General features: G+C 37.9%; 2 protein-coding genes and 1 pseudogene across 4 annotated transcripts; 1 reads left to right on the top strand and 2 right to left on the bottom strand.

The window, feature by feature from the left end:
- Positions 1-2147: 2147 nt before the first annotated feature.
- Positions 2148-13773, bottom strand: LOC149027273 (glucose-induced degradation-like protein). Of its 2 annotated transcripts, XM_089161124.1 has the most exons (10): positions 13503-13773; positions 12084-12171; positions 9947-10065; positions 8239-8294; positions 6861-7004; positions 4885-4958; positions 4649-4703; positions 4465-4527; positions 4245-4372; positions 2148-2339 (listed from the first exon to the last, which is right to left on the bottom strand). In XM_089161124.1, the coding sequence occupies exons 3-10, from the start codon at positions 9990-9992 to the stop codon at positions 2261-2263; spliced, it is 645 nt and encodes a 214-aa protein (XP_089017250.1). In that variant the 5' UTR covers positions 9993-10065; positions 12084-12171; positions 13503-13773; the 3' UTR covers positions 2148-2260. The 2 variants fall into 2 exon arrangements, with proteins under 2 accessions (XP_089017250.1, XP_089017242.1); XM_089161116.1 differs by lacking the exon at positions 12084-12171.
- A 64-nt stretch (positions 13774-13837) lies between these two features.
- LOC149027272 (uncharacterized) lies at positions 13838-18041 on the top strand. Of its 2 annotated transcripts, XM_089161095.1 has the most exons (6): positions 13838-14006; positions 14147-14197; positions 14362-16243; positions 16469-16673; positions 16812-17011; positions 17087-18041. In XM_089161095.1, exons 3-6 carry the CDS (start codon positions 14452-14454, stop codon positions 17191-17193), a joined length of 2304 nt encoding a protein of 767 aa, XP_089017221.1. In that variant the 5' UTR covers positions 13838-14006; positions 14147-14197; positions 14362-14451; the 3' UTR covers positions 17194-18041. The 2 variants fall into 2 exon arrangements, with proteins under 2 accessions (XP_089017221.1, XP_089017229.1); XM_089161103.1 differs by lacking the exons at positions 13838-14006; positions 14147-14197 and having other exon boundaries at positions 14217-16243.
- A 472-nt stretch (positions 18042-18513) lies between these two features.
- On the bottom strand, positions 18514-21196 carry LOC149027271 (L-type lectin-domain containing receptor kinase IV.1 pseudogene; annotated as a pseudogene).
- Positions 21197-25059: the final 3863 nt, after the last annotated feature.

Genomic DNA, 25059 nt, shown 5'->3' with positions numbered 1-25059 from the left:
GGGGGGGGGGGGGGGGGGGGGGGTTTTTTTTTTTTTTTTTTTTTTATAAAAAAAAAAAAATAATAAAAAAAAAAAATATAAAAAAAAATAAAGTGTTTTTTTTTTTTTTTCCCGGGGGGGGGGAGCAGGAGGTAAAGGGGCCTGGGCCCAACCTCCGGGGGGCTGGAAATTCCCAAAATGTTGATTTTGCATCTTAACAAAGAGGCTTGCGAACAGAACTGCATCACAAGAAGAAGATTGGAAATTTTATCCTCAATTTCACAATTTAACTTTAATATAACAATCATTAATGAAAAATCAACAACAATAAGAACTATTAAAGAAGAAAAAAAGGGTTTCTGTGTTTCTAAACTAGGAAGGATTCACGCATTTTCGCTTTTTTGGATTGAATTTGGAATATATGGGATCTGAATGAAAAATATTGTCGAAGTTGAGGCAATAGCAACGAAGATGGGTTCCTTGGTGATTGCGTCGATGGGACTGGACGGCAACAGGATTGCCCACAAGCCATTCCAATTTATGAAGGATCCCCTACATGTTCTTTCATATCTTTGTAGCGTTTCAGAAATATTTCTCCTCCTCTTTAGAACCTGTTACTGTAGAGGGATGAGATCTTGAATGGTGGAGAGAGGTTTTTCGTTTTCTGTGTTCTAGACCAGAGCTGAAAGGTTGAAACTGTCTTGAAGTCTCTTCATGGAGCAGCATCAAGATAAAGGCTACTCAAGTGGGCATTTCAAAATTTGAATTTCCGTTTTGATTTATTGCCAACAATTTGCTAAATGGCGTATACACAAGGCACTACATCATTGGAGGATAGCTCTCAATAATAGCCGACACTATCAAATGAAAAGAGATCATGGGTTCAATGCCCCTTTGATATAGGTCTTATGTTCCCCATCAAAAAAAAAACCACCCCTCTTATGAATATCTCCCTTGGATTCCTTGGAGGGGCTTTGCCAATAAGTACCCAATGAGTTATAGATTCAACCATATGTGATGCTCTAATTCAAAGGTTAGGACAAATCGAATGAATGTTTTTTTGTATTAGAAAAATACACGTGGTTGAACCTTCTAACTTATCAAACACTCATTGAAAGCTTTGTTCATGCATGTTTCTCTCATCACCAATTTGCATCTATGAAGCCAACCCAACTCTTTCCAACTCTCTACCAGTAACATCACCTCCACACTACCAGATAGTTTGGTGGAGAGGGGAAACAAGTTCGAACCCTCTAACCTTCTCTCCAAAGGAGCTTTGACAATGAGTACCCAATAAGTTATAGAATTCAGTCACACATAATATTCTAATCCTAGGATAAAGATAAATGCAATTGAGTATCTTAAATTATAGATGAATTTTATAATACATTGAATACTCATTGAGAGATTCCCTCAAGCAGAAAAGCCAAATACATCACCCCCACTTTCTCCACCACACGATTAGGTGAGATCCCCACTTTAAAAGCTGTCAAAGTAAAATCCCCTAATTGTACGAATGTAACAAGAATGGATTGAACGGCAGTATACATGAAAGTAGAACCACACTCTTAGTTACTCAAACCGTCGTTACTACAAAATTCATACAGATCTGCGAGAGTTTACATATTACTATAACAGGCAAACCTAGTGCAGAAAGCTTCCGCACAAATAGTCTAGAGAAATAGAGTCTAGATGGCTATTTTTCCTACGTAATTTAACCAACAAATTTTGTTGGAAGACTATTTCAATGCCTGAACCTTCTGACTGGTTCACCAACCATTGCGCCAAAGCCTGCCCCTAGTTTATGTTTTACTGTATGATCGATTGATCGTAAATCTCCTAATCGATGACACTCCAGACTGACTCATGCCTTTGGAGTAGGAACATGACCTTATAATATTGTGCGTAACGGGCATATATTATTCATACAGGAAAATTTTAAATTACGCGTTTGTAGCACATTGATCACATTGGTTTTATATGCATGTAATCTTATAGCGAGCTACAAGGATCACACGCTTGTTCCCATAGGTTCTGCAAATTTTGGCAACCTCCATGAAACACAAGGAGCGATTATACCTCTTTAAATTATGGATGAGTACCATCACAACATTAGGAACATAAACACATCAGAATTCACTTCATGCACCTACTAGACATCACATATAAGCTCATATTTGAACCCCGAAAGCTTCAATAAGGAGCAGAGGCCATAAAACTCACTTCTAGACAGTCGAGAAGACCAACAAAGGGCCAGTACTTGCATTGCATGCATCCGATTTTACTGCAACTGATATGATGAAAAGCTGAAACCTGACTTTCCCTCGTTTGTGGACTTCAATTCAAGCTTCTGAAAAGGGCTGCAAGTTGATTCGAGAACATATTCTCAAATTCATTGTTGAATTAAGAAAATTATATTGACAGAACACAACAAAATTGTGAACAGAAGGTAAGATCCAAGAGCAAACGAAAGACCTAGCCAGGATCCAAATGAAATCTTGAAATGAAATGCCACTTGAGTCCCATTCTATGGGTAACTCTCAAGTTTCTAACCCATCACATGTTAGACAGCGCAGGAGAAATTTGTTATATTAAGCATAAGCAATGTTGGATCTTGTTGGGTGTAGGATCAACACAGCACAGATATTTTTGCTTTTCACCAAGGATCAACTAGAGTTGCACAACATACAAAATGACCAAGAAATGCAAAAACAACCAATGTTCTTTTTTGCACAGAAGGGGGGGGGGTTGGGGAAGGCGTTGGCAGACAAGGTTTGCAGTCAAATTTCCATATCTAACTACGGCCTGATCCTGCTTTGATGCAATTTCAGTTGACAAGAAACACCCCCCCCCCCAAAAAAAAAAAAAAAAAAAAAAAAAAAAAAAGAAAGAAAGAAAGAAAGAGAACAAAGCCCGCAGGGAATGCGGTGAGGTAGATCAGTCATAATCTTTTTGGTGTATACACAGTTTAAATGTCAATAACACCCTTCCTCTCATATTCTCGAGTTTTATTCATTGCCAAATTTCCAATGACAACAACTAGAAGGTTAAGATCACTCTTCCTCTTCACCACCTCAGTTATCAGGGACAGTAAAAGGTAAGGTTTTGGAAATGTTTGAACACATGAACCAAAGCCACAAAATACTGGCCAACCCCAATTTGTTCTGCCCTTAAACATGCAACTGAGTAATGATTTAAAATGTAAATGGGACAGGCTCAGAAGGCAAATTGAGCATGTCGGGGGTGCCAAGTTCTGTTGCTGTAAGGGTCGAAGAAACCCAAGAGAATCTTTTCACTTGATATATTTTTGTTCAATTCAGAATTGTCTTCGGGCACATTGTTAAATTTCCCCCCCTAGTGGGAAAGGGGATGGTTCCTTGGAGAATGCTTTTTGCTGATGATATTGTTTTGGTAGATGAGACATAAGTAAGGACTAATATCAAATAAGAGTCATGGAGAGTAACTTTGGAATCAAAAGGCTTTGAACTAAGTAGAACAAAAACAAAATATTTAGAATGTAACTTTGATCATGATCAGACGGATGATGAGGTGATAAGACTTGAAGAGAAGGATATTCCACAAAGTGATTACAATAGGTATCTCGGTTCAATCATAAATAAAGAAGGTAATCTAAAAGATGATGTTCCCCAAAGAATTAAAGAAGGGTGGATGAAGCGAAGAGGTGCACCTGAGGTCTTGTGTGATCGACATATTCTTTTGAGGCTCAAAAGAAAATTTCTATAGGACTAGCTATGCTATATGGTGCGAAGTGTTGGGCTCTTACGAAGCATCATATGTATTAGAAATGAGGATGATAAGATAGATGAGTGGCAAAATTGGGAAGGATAAGGTAAGAAATGATTATATTGAAGCAGGACTAGGAATAGATTCAATAAACGATAAGCAACGAGAAAGTCGACTGAGGTGGCACAACCATGTTCACAGGCTTTCTAAATACCCCCATTTGGAGTAGAATGAAGAAATTAGAAGAACTAGAGGCAGATCAAAGATGATCTTGTATGACCTTATGTGAGCTGATTGAAAGGCAAGGATCCATGTAATTGACCCATTTAGTTTGGAAAAGGCTTCTTCTTCTTCTTGTAGGAGGGCAAGTGGTTGATATTGCAGTTATAGCCAACAAAGGACTTAGATCTTTAGTTTCAAAAAAATATGGAAAAAAAAAATGTAATTAAGAAATATTAGAGAGCAACTCAAATCAACAAGCAGCCATTAAAAAAACATAAAAATTGTGTTACTATGCATACCTGCTGTTAGGATCATAATAGAAGCCATCGATGGAGCCATCACTACAAGAGAAGCAGACGTAGTAAAAACCAGCAATGGTTAAGCCGCAGTCTATTCCAACATTCACAAAGTATTGCTCTTTCCACCTCTGAGCACGGAAAACAGAAAGGCCTAAATTAATAATTGATGCAACATAAGCTTCCTCGATAGTTGCTGAAACATTTGAGAATGTAGTACTACCATAAATACATAGGGGTAGTTACTCAGATCCAAAGATTTACCACCATCAATCTCTACTTGACCCTGAAAATGGAAAAGATCATTCAGTAAACACAAACTTTGCACACGAAAGACGACAGTGATTTTTCTCTCTTAATTTTGTCCTTCCTGTGTGTGTGTGGGTGTGAAAATCATAATGTCTTACTAGGAGTGAAGAGAAAGACTGAAACTTGGACCAGTGCCTCACATCATCATCTGGCCTGTTAAAAAGTAGCAGTGCTAAGTTAAGGAGCATAAAGGCAGCCTACTTTTCCTAATACAAAGTACATAAGCACCAAATATCATTCAATAAACCCATTATAACCCACAACTATTTCTACCAATTCAAAATAAGCTTTCAAATAATGCCCCATAACAAGGGATTGGAGAACAGTAACATACGTTGCTTCCCACTTGCCAGTGAAGAAAGTATAGTTCTTTGTATCAACGATTTCCCCCTCCCAAAATGTCACCACCTGAAATATTTATTTGAAAAAAAATAAAGAATATAAAATGCCGAATGAAGCAAGACCTCAGATAATTACTAAAAACATCTTCAACAGGCTATAGGAATATACTCAAATGCTGAGACTTTTATCTGATTCTAGGTAAATTAAATCAATCATTGAGCCAACTGAGACTTCTTTTCATCTTTCTTTTCATTGTCTTTTTTGGGTGCGTGTTTGTGTTTGTGTTTTTTATTTTTTTTTGGGTGGGGGTGGGGGGTTGGGGGTGAAATGCTGCTATGGAACTTATGGAAACATTCTGGCTGACCACCAGAACAGTAGTTGACCTAAATGAAGCACATGCTTCGATCAAAGTTTTTAACTTGCAAGCAGTGGGTTTTTGGTTATTCAGATTGGTAAATTTTTCCTACAAATGATTTCATAAGGGTATTATGGTGGAAGCCTAATATGAAAAACTTTCGAAAAAATGGTAACTTATTGCAGAACAGCAAATCAAAAAACATGGTCAGCATTTGCAGGAAAAGCAGAGGATAGAGATAATGCAAACAATGCAAAGGATAATAATACGTGGCTAGGGAAGTGAGGTGATGGCAATGATGGCTCAAATGTCTGTGATCATCAAAGAAAAAGCCCAACATTAACAATTTGACTTACAGAAGCAAGTTAAACTTCCTCAATGAAATATAACATCTGAAAAACATGGACATGTACGCAGGTGTCATTAAATGTAAACTACACGAAGGCAAAAACTTTTATATCATACTACTATTTCAAAAGCATGAACCGAAAGAACAAGGCTACAAGTTTATTACCTAATATACCCTCATATATTCTTACTAATTTCCTTATGAACCCTTTGACTCTTACACTTCTCAGTAAATTTGAATATACTTATACCCTTCATTACTCTCTATTCGTTCCTCTAGATTGTACCTAGATAAATACTTATTACAATAATTGCACAACTATAGTAATAAAATAATTACATCTTATTTGTAGTTTCAATAATTGAAGTAGACCTAATGGCTATTGGCTAATATAAATCATTTCAATTAAAAAGATGGATTTTGATCAAGTTTGGCCTGGATAATATGCAATGTTAACATGAATTATATAAATCATTTTAGGTAATTCATATTTGAAAAAACATCACTATGTGCATTTGCATGTATAACCTTACTAGTATTAAGAAAAAACACAAGTAACAGTCTTTGAACTGCACGAACACTCTGCCAGCTAACATGACCGATTAATAGCTAAGTTTCAAATGGTATTTCAGGCGGGGAAACTTCTAGTAGTCCACTGCAACAATATGACATAGTTACTGATAGAGCCCTAGGATCACAGTATTATGCTATATTGGGAGAGGAATGATTTGTTGAATATCTGGCAAACAACAGTTAGGGAAAGAAATCAGATCTAGTCCTAAGAAGGAGGTTGCTGAATAAAGAATGATTTGAAGGATATTGCAAAATATTTACTACTGAATAAGAGGGATTTGGGGACAAACAGAATATTGTCAATGATTTTTAGAATATTGCAGAATATTTACTACTGCATGAGAGAGATTTGGGTTGATTAGGGGTTATAAATAGGGGTAAGATGTGAGTAGTAGTAAATGATTATTTATGTGAGTGTTTGGGCAGCCGTAGGCTGATGGGCAACAATGTGTTGTGGGGGTGACTGGCACCATTGTAACCAGTTTATCATTGTTCTTCGTTATTCTATCAATTAAATAATATCAGTTTTGCATTCAATTCGTGGGTTCTTATCAATTACCCATTTATGCGATGCACTTCAACAAACAGAACGAAAATGAACAGACAATAATCTAAAATGAAACACACAGAAACAGGAAAAAATAAAGCCACAGACACATAATTATGCATTCTTCATGGAGAGAGATCTTACAGGTGTGTCAGCAAAAGGAACATTAAGTGCTTCCATTGTGCCACATAGATAACCATGATCAAGGTCACAACCCTGTATCCGCACATTAACCCTCCAAGCTTCATCCTTCTGTATACTTGAAACGTTTTGAGTTCCAGCAAAAGCCTGAAAACCAAACTTTTTGTGGTGAAGATTAAAGAGTCTAAATTTGATAGAATTAAAGTCAGATCACTTGTCAACTAATTTAGTAATAGCACACGACAAAAATTCGGGTTACATGCATTAGATTTAGGCACAAGTAATATGACACTTCCATCAATCGCCATTGATGTAATATCTAGCTTTCAATGTTAAAATGGCATACCAAAGTATTTCAGGCTGCCTTGGTAATTCCCACTCCTGTGAAACAGGTTTGTTCTTGAAGAAGCGTAATAACAGGGAATCAGTCCCCATTTCTTCATGAACAGATTGGGCCTACTAAAGCAAGCTGATTGGGTTCACCAGCCATGGCCTGAATCAAGTTGCTTTCTGTGAGAAAGCTTCCTATTTGGGTTTCATTGACATTAAGCCAGTTGCGTCCCTTTCCTGGCCCACAAGACAATTTCTTGCAGTGGCCTAAAAGTAATTTCCTCCCAAAAGCTACACAGTGCAGCAGGAGCTTGTCTATCTTATTTGCTGGGTCAGTGCCCTATGAAACAAATGAATGAAGGACTTCTAACGAAAAGGAAGCAAGTTTCTGTGATTGTGTTGGACAATGGTCAAAATTCTATCTGAATGGGTTTAGCTTCCAAGAAGCTCAAAGACACTAACGTCAATGATGCTGATGGCACCTGGTGGGTCTTCCTGGGTTTCATAAGGTCTGGGCACATATACACACATACTGTTGTATAGTCACTTCTATTTTTATGTTCTGTATGTGCCTATTCTTGATTAAAGAGCTCTCTTTTTTTGGGTTGGGGGGTGGGGGGTCGGCAAAGACGATGAAATAAAGGGGGTAAAAAGAAAAACAATATGCTGTATATTAAACAAGTAAATGTGACAGTTAATCCAGTGTTCAATCTCTCCCGTCTTTCCATTTTAACTTTCAATTCTTTACTGAGTTTCCTGAAATTTTCTAAGAATTACCACCACCCCGACAATTGAGGAGGCAAAGTTGCAACTCAAAAATCATACTTGGCAAAAAGAACATAGTCCTAGCATCAAAACCCATGAAACATAAAATAATAGAAATGTGTGGAGAATGTTGAGATCTACATGACAACTTAGGAGGAGGCCTAAACAGATGGCAAAATGAGACAACTGTAGTCAGAACTACATTACAGCTTCAAAAACATAGAAAGATATCTCAAAGTTCCACTTGGAGTTAGTTAACTTTCATGAGATCTAATAGAAAGCTCACCCGTCCTACACTCAGGAGTGTAAAAGCAGGAGGAAGAGCACATCCCTGGTAAGCACCTTGGCACAAAAGAACACATTCTATGTTAGAACGGAGTATATCAACACCATAGAAGCCAAATAAGTGTAAATCAGAGGAAGAACAGTATCAAAATATGGATCTGAAGCATCATCTTCTTCATGGCATTCAAAATAATTTGTAAAAAGCACCAAGAAGTCCAGTCCTAAAATTAAATAAGTCCTATTCTGCTTGCCTTATTAGGTAGAGTGGTAGAATACTTTTGCATTTTCTTTGCCTCCCCCCCCCCCCCCCCAAAAAAAAAAGAAAGAAAGAAAGAAAGACCCCGCCGGGGGGGGGCTCTCTTGGGATCAAACTTTGGTAAAGTTGCAATTTCCAACATCCTGGTTCAATGTAGGCTGTTCTTTCTTCTTTTAATAATGATATACACGGGGGATATAAGAAATCAAACTTATTTATAGTGTAGAAGAGGAAACACTGAAAAGCAACCTCCAGTTCTTTCCAACAGACCAGGTTGAATTGGCAAATGAGATGGATTATTGCTGAACTTGCACAATTTAATGACGAGGAATAAAATGAGCACAACAGGTTCTTACAGCATTATAAATAGTGGCTGCCCTTGGAGAGCAAACTGCCACTGTATCCAAGAAGGGTTTAATCGAGTGACATTGATGGCACCTTTACTGCTGAATTTCATAAGTACTGATTGGTAAAAATTGGAGCACTATAGTGGCAAGACATTTCAGGTGCTAGTCATGAGGAGAAACTACATAGCAGTTTCTACAAGCAAAATTGTGATTGTCAAGGTGTATAACATACACATGAATACCTGTTATGCAGGTGCATCCTATTCTGTCAACTACATTTTTTCTTTCTCCCTTTGAGAAATTACATCGGGGCATTCAGACAAATTACATGACTTAATTTTGGGTGGGTTTCTTAAGGGGGAGACGAAACTAAATATTTTCTAGAGGGATCCTCAAATGTCTCCCGGATGTCCTCTAACCGAGCCTTCAGGCATTGTTCTCACTTTTGATTATGAAAAAACATCATTATATAATAATTTTTTAAAAGAGAGAAAGAGAGGTCACAAATTCAACTTTAGCCGCACTATCTATTTCTCAAGATGCCCAGGGCAACAACGGAAAACTTCTGATCAACATAAAAAGAAGTGTAACCTAATAGATTCATTTAAAAGAAGGGGAAGGGGGTGGAGGAGAAAAAGAGTATTACACAAAACAAACAAAAAGCAAAAGCCCAAAGAACATTTTAACCCAAACATATAATGCCAATGAATGACCGGAAAAAAAATACAGTAATCGCTTACAAATTGAAAAAGGGACACACCCAGTACAACAAACTGCCAATAGTGGATAATTCTAATTGACGTACAAATATCTTCCACACCAACACCAACGCTGCCCCCCACCCGAAGAAAGAAAAATCACCAGATTATCAGAATGCTCGTAGGTAGGCAGGCGTCATGGAGTTGCTTAGAAGGTAAGAGGCATTGGAAAACAGAAGAACCAGTTGGCCCATAAATGCTTTTCAAAATCAAAAGCTAAATTACCCTAATCCTGTCCTCATGAATGCGCTCGACCACGATACGTTTCCACATCTATAATACAACAAACTGGAAAGAGAATCCAAGTTTTATCTTTTTCTTGTCAAAGAATCTGAGGTTTATCAGTACCTGAAACTTGCGAAGGTGCCGAGCTTTCCACCACCCTAACGGGCATCTTGCCAAACAATCCGTCGGACAAGGTTGACTTCCTGTCTGAACCAAGAAATCACCAGACGAAACGCAACAGACTGGAAGAAAATCAAAGAACCAAAGAAATCACAGATTAAACTGATGGACCGGAAGAAAATAATAAAATGCAGAAGTGAATCTCTGAGGAAGAGATCGAATAGTGGTTCAACCGAAAATCAACCACCACTGTATCACCAGGCGGTCAGGACGAACTCCGAACCGCATCTGGCTTCCTACACGGCGACCGATTCCAGAATCCAGAGTTCCTCCTTGAAACCGGACAAGTGAAGGTATGACCGTATAAACATCGGCTCAGCCGGTGCAACCAAATTGGCTCGAGACCAGAGAAGGTGGCGAAGAGTCAATAGACACGCAAGCGGCAAGGCCGCTAGGCGCACTACCAATAATAACGAACCAGTTCAGCCGGTTAGAGTTGGACCATCATGATGCCCCCCACTCACACTCTCTTATTGTTTGGGGGAAGAGTGCAGTAGAACGCTACGGAGAGAAAAGGCTAAAAATAAAAAATACAAATTACTCCAACCAACTTCCTTCAATCTCTCCCTCTTTCCCAGTGTACTTAATAGGTGTAGATGTAAATCAATTAATATTTGTTTGTTTTCAAGATTGTTCAGATGCGGGTTCAGATGCTTGCTAGACATTTTAATTTGAAGTAACTACAGTTCAGCATAAGTTAGGTTGAAGGACCTGAGTTAACATCTTACATCAAATAAAGGAACCTGCAATATGGTGCAAATCATCATCAAAGACAAGTAGACAACTCGAAAAACAATATCAATAGTTGCAAGACGTGCATACACGAAATATTTTGGACAACTAAACATTGGCCACTCTTCAACTGACTTTGTGAAGCATGGTCTCAAAAGTTAATTTGCAGGCAGCAAAAAGTTGCTTCACAGAAGTGGATGAACTGCCTTTATTCAAGAAACCAAGGTATTCTGAGGCTGAAAGGGAAGTGACTCAGTGAGTAATCGGGTCTCAGATGGATATTCTATGGTCAGTGAGACTAGTACCCAGTTCTTGATTATCATGTTTTGGTGGAACAATCAGCAAGTCTCTAGCTCAATTTCACCAAATTGAAAATAAAACAAGTTACAGACTTCAAACTCAACATTGTAGAACCAACACAGCCAATCTATTCACCAGTAGTATGAAAACATACAAAACCAGAATTCTGAATATGTTTGTCCAGGCCTATCCATGCACTTCTGTCGATGTCGATCAATGTGAGTCCTATGCAAGCATTAAGTTGTCTATCATCCAGGTTAATGATCACAGGCTCCAATAAACTGGTATACATATTAAGCTTTCACTGAATGTTTACTAGTACCAGGGTGGAACTACATAAAAATTAGGCAAGCAAAAGTACTATCTTATCCATGCTTTGCTTTGCTTCCCGCGCACCAATACCTTCAATTGAAAGTTGTCTTATTTCTGGCTGGAGTTCAACAAAAACAGCTCCCGCAGTGCTGTATTTTTCTCTACTTAAGAAGACATGCATTGTTATCAGGGAAAAAGGCGCCCAGCCAAAGAGGGGGGGGGGGGGGTTTGGGGTTGTTCAGAAACAGGATTTCATCCCTTGTCAGTTTTACAGCCTCGAAGTTGTCTGTCATTAGCATGATGAAGTTCAGCCATCATCCAGGTGATTTAACAAAAAGAAAAGGTTAACTAATGGGTTCAGAGGCACCTTCTTGGAGTTCCCTTTTTTTGGATGAATACCTTCTTGGGTTGGTGCTTGGAAATGCGTAATAATTTTGATAACCTTATGATTAGAAGTTAGTAAAGGTTACAAGCACAGTGGATTAAAAGTTCTTTTTTTTTTAAAGCAAAATGCTGAATGACAAGATTTGCCATGCATGGATAAAGAGGCAGCTGTCAATTAATACTTAGCACACAGACACACACTCACAAACATGTAACCATTTTGTTACTTCTTGCAAAGACAAATTTATGTTAACACTTCTGCATAGTATTCAAGCAGTTTAAGGATCAGAATGACTAATATGTCTAGGCAAAGAACACCAACCTAATGTTAAATCATTAAAATTAAGGTTACCTCCCAGTCATATAGTTTTTGCAACAGCGGATGTCCAGTCTTCTGTAGAGTAATTGCAGATATGCAAAGTTCATTGTTTCCCCAATCCCTTATAAATATATAGATTTTCAGAAAACCATGGTGCTATCATATAGTAATTTATTAAATGCAAACATTTTTATAAGATGGAATATACTGTCAGTGTGGAACCAATGGGCTCCCTAAAGTCTTTTTTGCTGATTCTAGAGATGACAAGTCCATACAACCCTTCTTCCCCCTTTCTCAGACAGTTGATGTTGATTATTTGAATATAGCAGTACATAATCAACCAAGCAAACAAATTTTCATTGCATAGTCAATGTTCTCATTATCATTAGAGCCTTGTCTAATCTATCTGATGTTGCAGGTTTCATAGGACTATTAAGTTTTTCAGAAGTAATTCTGATAGTTTAGGTTCACTAGTACTTCCCAAGAGCCATAGATTTTTTCTGCAAAGAGACTTCTTGTGATTTTAGGGACTTTTTGGGGTGGGTGGGTGGGTGGGGTGGGTGATGTCCTGATAATAGATAATGAACTCTAGCAGTGCATACTCCAGTTAGACTCCAATCTTTCTCCAATTCTTCAGACTGAAAAACAAGATGCAACAGGTGCTATCAATGTAAATCCTACGCTATCCATCAGTGCATTAGAAGAGGGACAGACACTATCAGTGTAAATCTAAACTCTCATCAGTGCATGAGAAGAGGGGAAAGACATTCAACATAGAGGGAGGAGGGAAAAACCCACACTCCATGTCCATGCTAAGATACTGCATCAAAGCAATCGTAGGCTCCTCCACCATCACCCTCTTCCTCCCATTTCATTTTCTTTTCTAAATCTTCTTTTCTACTCACTTAATAGTCCCAACCCCTATTGGGTTGTCGAATAGAAAGGGATTCAAACACTAGTGAGAACCGAGAACAGAAAATAACGGTGAGGTCAAACCAGTGTATTGAATTAAACAGTAATCAACAGAAATTGAGAATAAAAATTATAAATGGATCCGAAAGGGAATAAGCAGAGTATACTATCTGTTGATATGTTGCGATTTAGCTTTTATTAGTAAAAGTTAATTTAATGCAATTAAAATGTAAAAATTATATGTTAAAAACCTTCGTAACTTTTATTAGAAAAACAATACTCCAACGCCAATACATAACAACCTAAAGACTTTTGTAATTAACCCTAACCCTAAATTCTCCGAGAAATAGCAAGAATAATATCTTACGTCCTCCGATTATCCAAAACCTAAGAGAATCTTGAGTTTCGTCTATCAAGTAAGTTCTATAGCAAGAGTATTCTAACCATGGAAGTAAATAGTGGAAGACATCGAAATTCGAGCAGACATCCATGGATCATCATGCAACTGCAAAGAGAATAATAGCGGGAGTTTATGGTTACCTGAAACATGCAAAGGAACCTAGCTCTCCGTGAGAATCACAGACCTTGAACACATAGCAGAGATCGATCGGATCTAAACCAATAATGCAGCGAACCGAAGAGAGCGAAACACGCTGTGGCTCTTTCTTTGGCAAGAGCAAATGAAAATTGCGAAGAAGAACCGTAATAAGGATCTCAAAAAGGTTGAAGAAATCACAGGTTCACCCGAAATCGCCGTTTTCCGGCCGGTCTAACCGGCGTTCAAACCATCTCCGTCCTTGTTACGGCTACCGGAGGTTCGTTTCTCCCCCAGCGAAACTGGTTCGACGTGGAGTTTGACTAGGTTGAAACCGGATCATCCGGTAAAAACCAATCTGGTCGAAGAAAACAGATACGTAACCAACCACGCTGGCCACTGAACTAACCGGTTCATCCGGTTAAGATTTCACTCTCCTCGACTGTTTAAATACAATGAACCCGGCTCTCACGTTTTATTTTGGCTTTCTTCTCAACGGAAATATTAGAGTGAGTCTTCTTAGTTCTTTCCCTCTCTCCCCACCCCTTCCCCTCCCCTGTTTTTATTTTTTTTTTATTTTTACTTTTAAGTTCTCTAACGCTCTCCTCCTCTCTCTTACTTTCTCGCTCTTGCCTCTTGTGAATTGCAGGATTTTCCAGTACTCGGTGATTTGAAGAGGTGGTTAGATAACCTACTTCGAGTAAGTATAATAGCTCGTGTTATTTTTTTCTTTTTCTCCTCTGTTTTTGTAGTTTGTAGATAGAATCTGAATGTATGAACAATGCATGAGAAATTATTTATGAGTTCACTATTTTAATGGTGTCTTGGGTATTGGTTTGTTTCGTTATTTGTTTTGGAGTGAAGTATTTCGTGTCTTCTGTGCCCTGCTGTGTGCCATCATCTGCATCTCAGTGGTGTTCCTGCGCCTTGTAGTAGTTAAATTTTGAGTTCTTCATGGAATCTGAAATGGAACCCATGCCTATCGGGTCGCAGAAACGCGACCTGGCGTGGAAGCATTGCCAGATGTTTAAAATTGAAAATAGAGTTCGACTGAAGTGTATCTACTGTGGTAAAATGTTTTCGGGTGGGGGAATCCATAGAATTAAAGAACACTTGGCTGGACAGAAAGGCAATGGAGCTACTTGTCCAAGAGTGCATCCTGATGTGAGGCATATTATGCGGCAAAGCTTAGATGGGTCAACGGTGAGAATGAAAAAGAAACAAAAGATTGCGGAAGAAACTGGTAATCAACTCCTGATTACTAACGAGGTAGGACAATATAACACTCATGGTGAAGCAATTACAGGACTCCAATTGCTTGGAGCTCCCAATTCAGGGGAATCCAATTTGGGTTTGTCAGCAAAGGAAGAAGAAGGAATTATGGATAGAGATTCTGAAAGATTGAAAAGAGGGGCAGTTGGAGACCCTTCCTCGGCTACTCCAGTTGGTACTCATCCAATTAGAGAACTCACTTTGGGATTAAGGGGAAAGGATCAAGTCCATATGGCAATAGGTCGGTTCCTATATGACGTTGGTGTGCCTCTGGATGCCGTAAACTCTGTCTATTTTCAACCAATGGTCGATGCTATTGCATCAGAAGGACCAGGATTCAAACCACCATCGTATCATGATCTTCGGGGTTGGATTTTGAAGAATTCAGTTGAAGAAGTAAACAAAGTTGTAGATCAGTACAAGGGAACATGGGGGCGAACTGGATGCTCTATCCTGGCTGATGAATGGACACTGGAAGAGGGTAAAATTTTGTTAAACTTCCTGGTTTACTGTCCTGAAGGAACAATGTTCCTGAAATCAGTTGATGTGTCAGATATAATTAGGTCGCCGATCGCTCTCTATGAATTGCTCAAGGAAGTGGTGGATGAAGTTGGAATGCAACATGTAATGCAGGTGATTAGTGATGGTGCGGAGCACTATATTGAAGCTGGGAAATTATTGACTGAGACCTTCCCCACTATTTACTGGACGCCATGTTCTGCTCGTTGTATAGATCTAATGCTCGAGGATTTTGCAAAAGTTGAGTGGATAAATGAAATACTAGAGCAAGCAAAATCTATAACAAGATTTGTCTATAATCATGTTGAGGTTCTGAATATGATGCGAAGGTATACATTTGGGAAAGATTTAATACAGCCAGCAATCACCCGCTCTGCAACAAACTTTACAATATTGCAGGGGATGGTTAGTCTTAAAAATAGTTTGCAGGCAATGGTTACTTCACAGGAATGGATGGATAGTCCATACTCAAAAAACCCTGATGGACTTGCCTTGATTGATATCATTTATAGTCAGTCTTTTTGGTCTTCATGTGTCACCATCATCCGATTGACAGATCCATTGTTGCGAGTTTCAAGAATTGTTGGAAGTGAGAGGAAGCCAGCAATGGGATACATTTATGAGGCAATGTACCGAGCCAAGGAAGCAATAAAAAAGGAACTGGTTGAGAAGAAGGATTATCTAGCATACTGGAATGTTATTGATCACAGGTGGAACAGGCAACTTCATCGTCCTCTTCATGCAGCGGGTTTCTACCTGAATCCCAAATGTTTTTATAGCATTGAAGGAGATGTACCTAATGAAATCATGTCAGGGATGTTGGATTGTATTGAAAGATTGGTACCTGACACAAAGATCCAAGATAAAATCACCAAAGAGTTGACCTCTTACAAGAATGCTGTTGGGGATTTAGGGCGGAAAATGGCAATTAGAGCTAGAAATACCATGCTTCCAGGTATGAACCATTTCTTTCCGTTTGAGTAGTCTTTCGTGTTCAATTCTCCAGGTTCTCTTTTCGTTTCTTTCTTTTTTCAATATGAGTTGGATCAGACAATAAAAATCAAGTTATATGTATGAGAAGGAGAGGACAGACTTCCCTGTCTATTGATATAACTGCAAGTTTTCCACAAAAAATTTGCTATGCATACAGCTGATGCTTTCAAAATCTTAACATTTACAGTTGAATGGTGGTCTACTTATGGAGGAGGATGCCCGAGTTTGGCACGCTTGGCCATACGAATCCTTAGCCAAACTTGCAGTGCAATGGGTTTCAGGCAAAGTCAGAATGCTTTCAGGCAAATCCACCAGCAGAGGAGAAACCACATCGAGCATCAAAGACTCTGTGATCTTGTTTTCGTTCAATACAATTTGCGATTGAGGCAAATGTATGTAAAAATCCACAGACACTGCAGCTATTTTGTTATAGCTTTCTTTTATCTTATTAGTGTGACTTAAAAGGTTCAAGGTTAAGAAAGAAAACAAAAATCAGTAAAATGTTTAACAACTTGCCTGGCTCTTCACAGGCTGCATCGGAAGAATAAAGAACTGGATGCTCTGGATCCTATCTCCTTTGACACAATAGATACTATTCAGGACTGGGTAACTGAAAATGAAAAACCCTTGGCAGAATTTGGATCGACAGATTGGAAGGTACTTGTCCAGCCTGCAGCTAACACCATGTTGGCTTTGTCTCCACATCATGAGACTGAAGGATTGGTTGCAGGTAATATACATTCCTTTGTTGGAAATATTAGTTAAGATGTTCACACTCAGTTCACTGATTTTGGACATTGAACAGGATTTGAAGATGATGAGATTCACAATGGGGTGAAAGTTGATGACGAAATTGACACTGAAAACCAGTTAGAAGATGAAGGCGATGGGGACATGGGAGACCAAACATGATAGTTGAGATTTCATTGTTGTAAGCTATCATCAACCTTTGTAGTTTAGCTGGTTTGAATTTTGAAAAAATTTTGAATGTAAATAATTTGTTTCTTATGATGGGCTCTGTGGCTGCAATTATTAGAAGTTGAAATGGTAATTAACTGGCTTATGGATTTATGAACGATTCCCTCCCTCTGTGTCTTATCAGAATCTGATTATCCTAAACTCCAAACTTGAGCATCAGGTGAGTGAAAATGCATTGAAATATATGGGTGTTAGCGGACGATCCAAACCATATACAAAGTTCTCTAAATAGTCGAGATTTTATTTTGCTTTCTTATTTTTGGATACAGAACCACGGGGTTGAAGATTACAGAATTCAGGTTCCTTGCACGTTGGAAGAAATTATCAGAAACCTTATAAATAATGAAAGTTGGTCTCCTGGGAATAGTAACGCTTCCAGAAGAGCTGTCCAGAATTCTTTCAAGGCTCCATGAGTTGATTTGGGGTATCTCCACAATCGTTTCCCATAGATGAAGTCTGCTCTTGCAATCCACAAATGCCACACAATGTAACAGCAGACTTGCCCAGTTTTTACTGCAACCGACAAAATTTAATTAAATAAATAAAAAAGGAGAAAGGAATGCTATAACCAGGGTGTTTTTTTTTCTGTGAAATATCGGTACTGACAAAATTAATTGTTCAATTGTCTTTTCTGTGAAATATCTGTACTTGAACCCTCCAATGTTAAATTTTAACTCAAAATTTTGAACCACTTTAACCCTCCAATACCTTGAGTTTTTAAATTTTTTTTTTTGGGTAAAAATATCTTTAATTAGAAGATTGGCAAGAAAAAGCCAAGACATCCTGAGTACAAGCTTCAAGAAGCCAAGGAGTGGAAACAGGCCAAACAGTCCTACTTGCCACGGATAGGGCCTTCCTAGCAAGACTATCGGCTACATAATTAGCACATCTAGAAACATATTGAACCGACCAGGATGGTTCAAGGGCAAGAAGCTGGCAAATATCCTCCACCACTCGATAAGAACCTGACTCACATGGAAAGAAAGGGTCCACAAAACAGTGGCTAAGCTTGAGCGAATCACATTCAAAGAGGATACTTTAGGCCTTACCACGCACCATAGCATCGCCTCCCCAGCGCCGGCCTCGCCGGGGTGGTCCGTGCGGGTTGAACTTTACCCTATGCTGCTCAACTACCATCCATTTAATATGGGATAGGTTTATAAGTATACATACTATTTTTAAGCCATAAAACATTCAAACTTAACAATGAGGGAGATTTCTACCCCAGGAAAAAAAGGAGGAAGATGGTTCCTCCATACAAATGTTTAGGAATGTGCACCTGGTACAAAATCATCCATTTTCTTCTAATTTGAGCCATCAATCACCTGGTAGAGATCAAAATAATTAGAGGTAGAAAGAGAAAACTATAGCTACATCCAAGGTAACTGTAGCTGTTAGTCCAGTCCTTAGTGAGCTGTACTTGAAAATTGATCATGTTTTGATGCTTTACAAGATAAACATTATGTGAAGAAGATCACAACCACGGGCGATCGCCAATCTATCTTAGGAGAAGAAAAAAGCAAACAAACAATCAAACTAACAAACAAACTAACAGGGAATGGGTAATGCATGGTGTTCGTGGGAAACAAAACCCAGGGTGAGAATTAACGGCCCCCAGTGATTACACACCCCGAGAGTAGCGATTCTGATGGTAGGGTAATCTTCTCCAGAGAATAAGGATATGACTTGACAAAAGCATCAAAGCCTTCATATGCAGATGACATGCTACCAGCCATTATACTAAGGGATGAGAGATCTGGTAGGGGTAGTTCTCCGTCCAGATACTGCACAACCTGTCTCATAGTTGGCCTTGCTGTTGGAATGGTATGAGAGCAAAGTAATCCAAGCTTCAGCACAAGCTCAACTTCCTTCTCTACATAGTTGATGGCCAAGTTTGGATCAACGGTTTCAAGGATAGTTCCTTTGCTCCAGCAAGAGAATACCCAATCCATCAAAACCTGATCTTGATCTGCTGATGATCTTGATTCTACTGGCCTTCTCCCACAAGCAACTTCCAACATAAAAGCTCCAAATGCAAAGACGTCTGTGCCTGGGTTTGCCTTTCCTGTTCTTGAAAGCTCTGGTGCAAGATAACCCAGTGTGCCAACCACATGTGTTGTCTGAGCTTCACTTTCACGGTTATACAGTGTTGCAAGTCCAAAATCTCCTAACCTTCCATTCAATTCCCCATCCAACAGTACATTACTAGACTTGACATCTCTATGAACCACAACTTGCTCCCATTCTTCATGAAGATAAAAAAGCGCAGATGCTATACCTCGAATGACCCGAAACCTCTGATCCCAATTCAGCACCGCCGTTGTTGGATCGAAGAGGAACTTGTCTAGACTTCCATTAGGCATGAATTCATAAACTAAAAGGAGCTCTCCTTTACGCCGGCAATAACCCAAGAGGGCTACTAGATTCCGATGCCGGAGTTGACCGACGCTAACAATCTCAGCAACAAACTCTTTCATCCCCTGTCTTGAGTCATGGGAGATTTTCTTCACTGCAACTTCAATTTTGGAAGTGGGTAACACGCCTCTGTACACCCTCCCAAAGCCGCCACTACCCAAGATCTCCTTGTTCGTAAACCCATTAGTAGCAATGTAGAGATCTTTATACTTGAATCTATGAGGCCCATAATCGAGCTCCCATGATTCAAGCACTTCTGCAAATTTTCTCTTCTTTTGGACAATAATCAGGATCAAATAGATGGAGGCCACTAGCAAAACGATGACAATTACAGGAAGTCCTATAGTCAAAATAGCTGGTTTCTGGTTGGATTGAGCTAGTGCAGGAAGTTTTGGAAGTAGAGAGAGATTGAGATCATTTGCTTTCCCGTTCACCTTGAAGCTCCATCCTAACACACAATGAGTTGTGGGAACAGAGCCGGTAGATGACGAGAAACCCACGTACATGGACTCTTTCAAGACCGAAGAAAGATCTTGAGGCTGAGACAACAGGGGAACAGCAGGTTTAGGAACATGAATTGGAGCTATTGTTACATTGAGCTGTTTCTCAACGCCATCATAATCTACCCAAACTTGCATTGGGTTGCCACTGACCAAGGTCAGATTCTGAAACTGACCATGCTTATCGACATAAGCCGCCGGAGCAGAAAGATTAGAAGTCAAGCCATTGATATCAATACCCACATGGTTGTCGTTGATATCTTTGAATTCTTTGCTTTCTACGGTGTCGAGCTCCACTGCAAATACATGGTTGGTTGCATTGCCGACGTCGGCGATGTTGAAGAGGCCAAGATATTGGCTTGGAAGAGCATTAGGGAAGCCTCTTGTAGGTGCGATGACAAAGGCAATTCCATGGCCGCTCAGAACAGGATACTGGGAGACGATGGCAAAGACAAAGGTGACAGAGAAGGAGAGAGCGTCGCCCGACGAGGATGAATTGAAGAAGCTAAATGGGTTAGGGTAGAAAGCATGGCCTTGCTGTTCTTTCTTTATCTCCTGGGTAAGCATGAGGAGACCACTGGATGTGATCTCTGCCATGCCGTCCAAGCTCAAATCATTAACCTTGAAGCCATTGTAAGTGAAATCTTCTTGTAATGCTGTTCCAATTCTCGCTAGCAGGAAGAACAAAATTGTAACTTTGAGGATGGAATTCATGGTAACCCAGATTCTCTCCTGCTTCAACACATTTGCTTTTTTTTTTTGGCTCCTGACCTCAATTGGATCTGCTGTGTTCGTGGGAAGAACTAAGGCTAATAAAACATGTACCCATCAAAGGTCAACAACCTGCAACGAGTTAGTCCAAATCACTGAAATTAACTGCAAGAAGAAAATTCATACTTCCATAGGTCCGACTCCACCTTTGTAATTGGTCGTGACTTGCGTGTTCCAGTCCAACATACCAATCCAGTGTCTATCAGCATTGAATTTAAATGCGTCGTTTTAAGACCGGTGCATCTGGCTTGATGGTACGTTTGCTACCCACTTCATTAAATCCTACTTGCAAAAAAGAGTATCCAAGAAAAAAAAAAAAAAAAAAAAAAAAAACTGATATACATATAGATCCACAATTACAAGCTAGATACACAAAACTTATGAGAAAGTATTAAATCAAAAACTATAGAATGCTTCTAAGTGTAAGGACCACACAATAGGGTTATTAAATTTAATTTAAAGTAGAAAAAACAATTTTATATGTTTGGATAATATTTAAGAATAAGAAAAAAATTTGAACGGTTTGTAGGGAAAGGAAAATGAAAGCCTGGAAGGAAATTTCAGTTATTTTATTTATTTATTTTAAGCTGCAAATCAATTGGCAGCACAAGGGGGAACAGATGAATGTGGTCCAATATAACGGTTTCATACATGAATCTATTGTAAGGGCAATAGACTGACTTCTAAGCAAGGTTTAAAATATCCCACGATACCATACAATACTAACCGATACATATCCATATTTGGCCCAACTGATACGATACATTTTTACTATTGAATTACACCAAAATTTATTAGTCAGAAAGATACAATACTCGATATAAGACGATACATCTCTTAAAATTACCTGACCGATACGATACTCGATACTGATACTTTAAACCTTACTTCTAAGAACGATTTGTTTTATTTTGTTATAATAGAAGGCTAGAAAGGACCCAACTACATTAACAGCTGTCTTTAATATCCGAAAAATCCAATATAATTAAATAAGGTTGGTCCCACTAAGAAAGACAGGACCACCGACCTTGGACCACTTTAATTATCTTCATTTAATTCTCCAAAATCCATATAAAAAAATAGAAAATAAAAATACAAATTGCTCTCTCATCTTAAATGCATCTTTATTATTGATTTTCTTTTTCATTAATGTTTCTGTTCGGCCTGCTCTAAACTGTCATTCAATTAATTAATTATCAAAAATAGTCATACAATTAAAGGTTGTTTACATAGATTATGTGTCCTGGCCACTATATCAATTTGCATCCAAATTAGTAATTTTTATTTGAGGACTTGCCATACAACACATTCATATATGTTAGATTCTAAATTTTATTTATAATGAAAAATAATATATGTGGTTACAGTCAATGAATTATAAATTTTTTTTTTGTGTGTTGGATCATTCTTTAGTCATTCTCGTTGGAATATAAAAAGAAAATAGATATTGAAAAAATTATAATGTAATGTAATATTGTAAAAAAGAGTCATCATATAGTGAATGGTTAAGCTGAAAAATGTTTTTTTATTCTATTCTTCTCACTTCAAAATCGAATTCTTTTGGTTAAGAGTATCATAGTTGTTCAAATAGATTGATTTTTTTAGATTTTTTTTTGGTGATCTACACACAATAATGTGGCTTTGTTCATGATCCATGGAAACCCTTTTCTCCACACAAAAAATTTCCAATCAACTTGTATTTAAAAAGTAAATCTTAAATAATGTTGCAAGGTCAAATTAATGTTATTAAAAAATTGATTTTTTTCATTTTTAATGCTTCGTGAAACATAGTTGGCCGCATTATAGCAAAATGAATAATCATTGTCATGAATAAATAATACATTGTGAAGAAACTAATCACAGTGTGGCCAACCCCTAAACACAACACCCCAACAAGCAACTAGCAAGGTATTACCATCAAAGAGTTGCTCAGTCAGTATTGATCGACCCTTTTTAGTGAAGAGGTCACACGAAAGGTTTAAAGTATCGGTATTGAGTATCGTATCGGTCAGGTGATTTTAAGAGGCATATCATCCTATATCGAGTATTATATCACTCTAGCTAATGTATTTTAGTGTAATTCAATGGAGAGACGTATCAAAATGTATTGAATCGGTTGAGTACTTGAGTCAAATATGGATACGTATCGACTAGTATCGTATGATATCGTGGGATACTTTAAACCTTACTCACACGTTTTACATTGTAATGATCTCCAGACTCTCCATCCTCTATTATAAAGTTACCAATTTCAAAAATAACAAAAAACAAGATACATTGGCATACGAAACGTGTTAAAGGAAATAGATTGGCCAAGTTAGTATATCTTCTTGGTGTTCCACTAAAATGTAATATATGCTCTCATGATACTTCTTCACCACAAAACTAGGTAAAACCATGTGAAATCCATTGAAGGTTCCATCTCAAAATTATAATAATTATTATTTAAATATAAATTTTACACTAATTTTGTGGTGCACAAGCCTTAGGGAAATCCATACCGCTGCCTCAGCAGGACTTTTTTTTTCCTCCCCATCAACGGATCTGATGGGTTTTGAAAATGGCGAATAATTGGTTACAAAAAAAGAAAGAAAAAAAAAATGCCAATAATTGAAAAAATAGATTCCCAAATCTTCTCGGGAAACGGTTGAAAAATTGAGAAAAAGATTTTTGAGAATCTTTTTTAGAATAAGGAAGATCAAAGATTCCTTAGCCATACAATCCTAATAAATAGAAAGATGTCGTTCTCATCCTACATCATAAGATGAAATTCGTTGACAGAAATAGAATAAAATTTTCAGGTTTCATTCCATTTTTCTTTTCCATCATCGTTGCTTGTGAATTGTTATTGAAACTAAAACTAAGAGTTGAATCTGGAGAACGAAAAAATCATCTGCTACGCGAGAATCTTGCAATGCACTTTTTTATGGAATGCTTCATAATTGAAATTTCTGTCTTCAAGCTCAAGAAGATAATGGGTTTTAAAATTTAAACTCAAAATCTTTGAATTGACTACCATTCCTCCTCCCTCTTTATTTTATTAGGGCTTGTTTGGTTGCATGAATCCAAAGATTTGATGAATCTAAGAATTATACGCGTTTGATTGTAAAAATATCTAGATTCATGAAATCTAGAGATTCACATTTTTACACTAAAAACTTGAATCTATAGATTTATGAGTAAGTGGTAAAATTAAGAAATTTCAAAAAATCTTTACATTTACACATTTACAAAAATCACGTCGATCAAATAATTTTTTAGGATGAATCCACAAATTTCATTCCACAACCAAACATCTAATTTTATAAATTATAACTCCATATATTTGAAATCTCCAGACTCATGTAACCAAACAGGCCCTTAAGCATTCATCTTTCCCAACAAAATCCCTTTCTTTCTAGTCATAGGAGACTCGATCTCTCATCATCTCTTCCATCTAAATCTCAATCATTTTGTCTCATTAGAGAGCAAAACCATTCTTTCTCCGCAACTTCAAATAACTATCCACTTGGACTTCATCGCCACCTCCAATGCCATTGACATATTCATTCGGTTATTTTTTCATGTTTGGGTGGCGGGTATAGATCTGGGAGATTCATACCATAAACAAGAGGAAATCCAATGGAAACGACTCCTTTACCTAGGGGATGGGTGAGATCTCAACTCGAAAATGAACAAGAGAACAAAAATTATACAAACGTTTTTCACCATTGGATCTTAGTACGCCACATGGCACATTATGAGATATGCATCGCAGTGCACCCCAAATCCCAATACAACAAATGATTTTTTCCCCCTTTTTTTATATGCATTTTTTTTTTGGAACAAGCAGTTTTATTTGTAGTTTTTACATTAAATGATACACTATCTGCGTGGAATATACATCCTACAAGATCAAGTAGTAGGTTTCTCCCTAAGCCTAATTGAGATTAATAAAACTTAAAAAAAAATGGCTACACCACCGTTGAAATAAGAAATTATCCATGAGTATTTTTTCTATTCATTCATAACAACTCTTGAAACTGCTCATATCATATAAGGATTTGACCAGAAATATATCTTTTTATTTATTTATTTATTTTAATTAAAGATCCATTTTATTAAAACTTTAAGG

The sequence above is a fragment of the Hakea prostrata genome, chromosome 1, assembly GCF_041222555.1.
Source record: "Hakea prostrata isolate BN-2017 chromosome 1, UWA_Hpros_2, whole genome shotgun sequence".
NCBI lineage: Eukaryota > Viridiplantae > Streptophyta > Magnoliopsida > Proteales > Proteaceae > Hakea > Hakea prostrata.
Note: the sequence above shows the minus strand (reverse complement) of the source record. Positions and strands in the feature narration are given on the sequence as shown.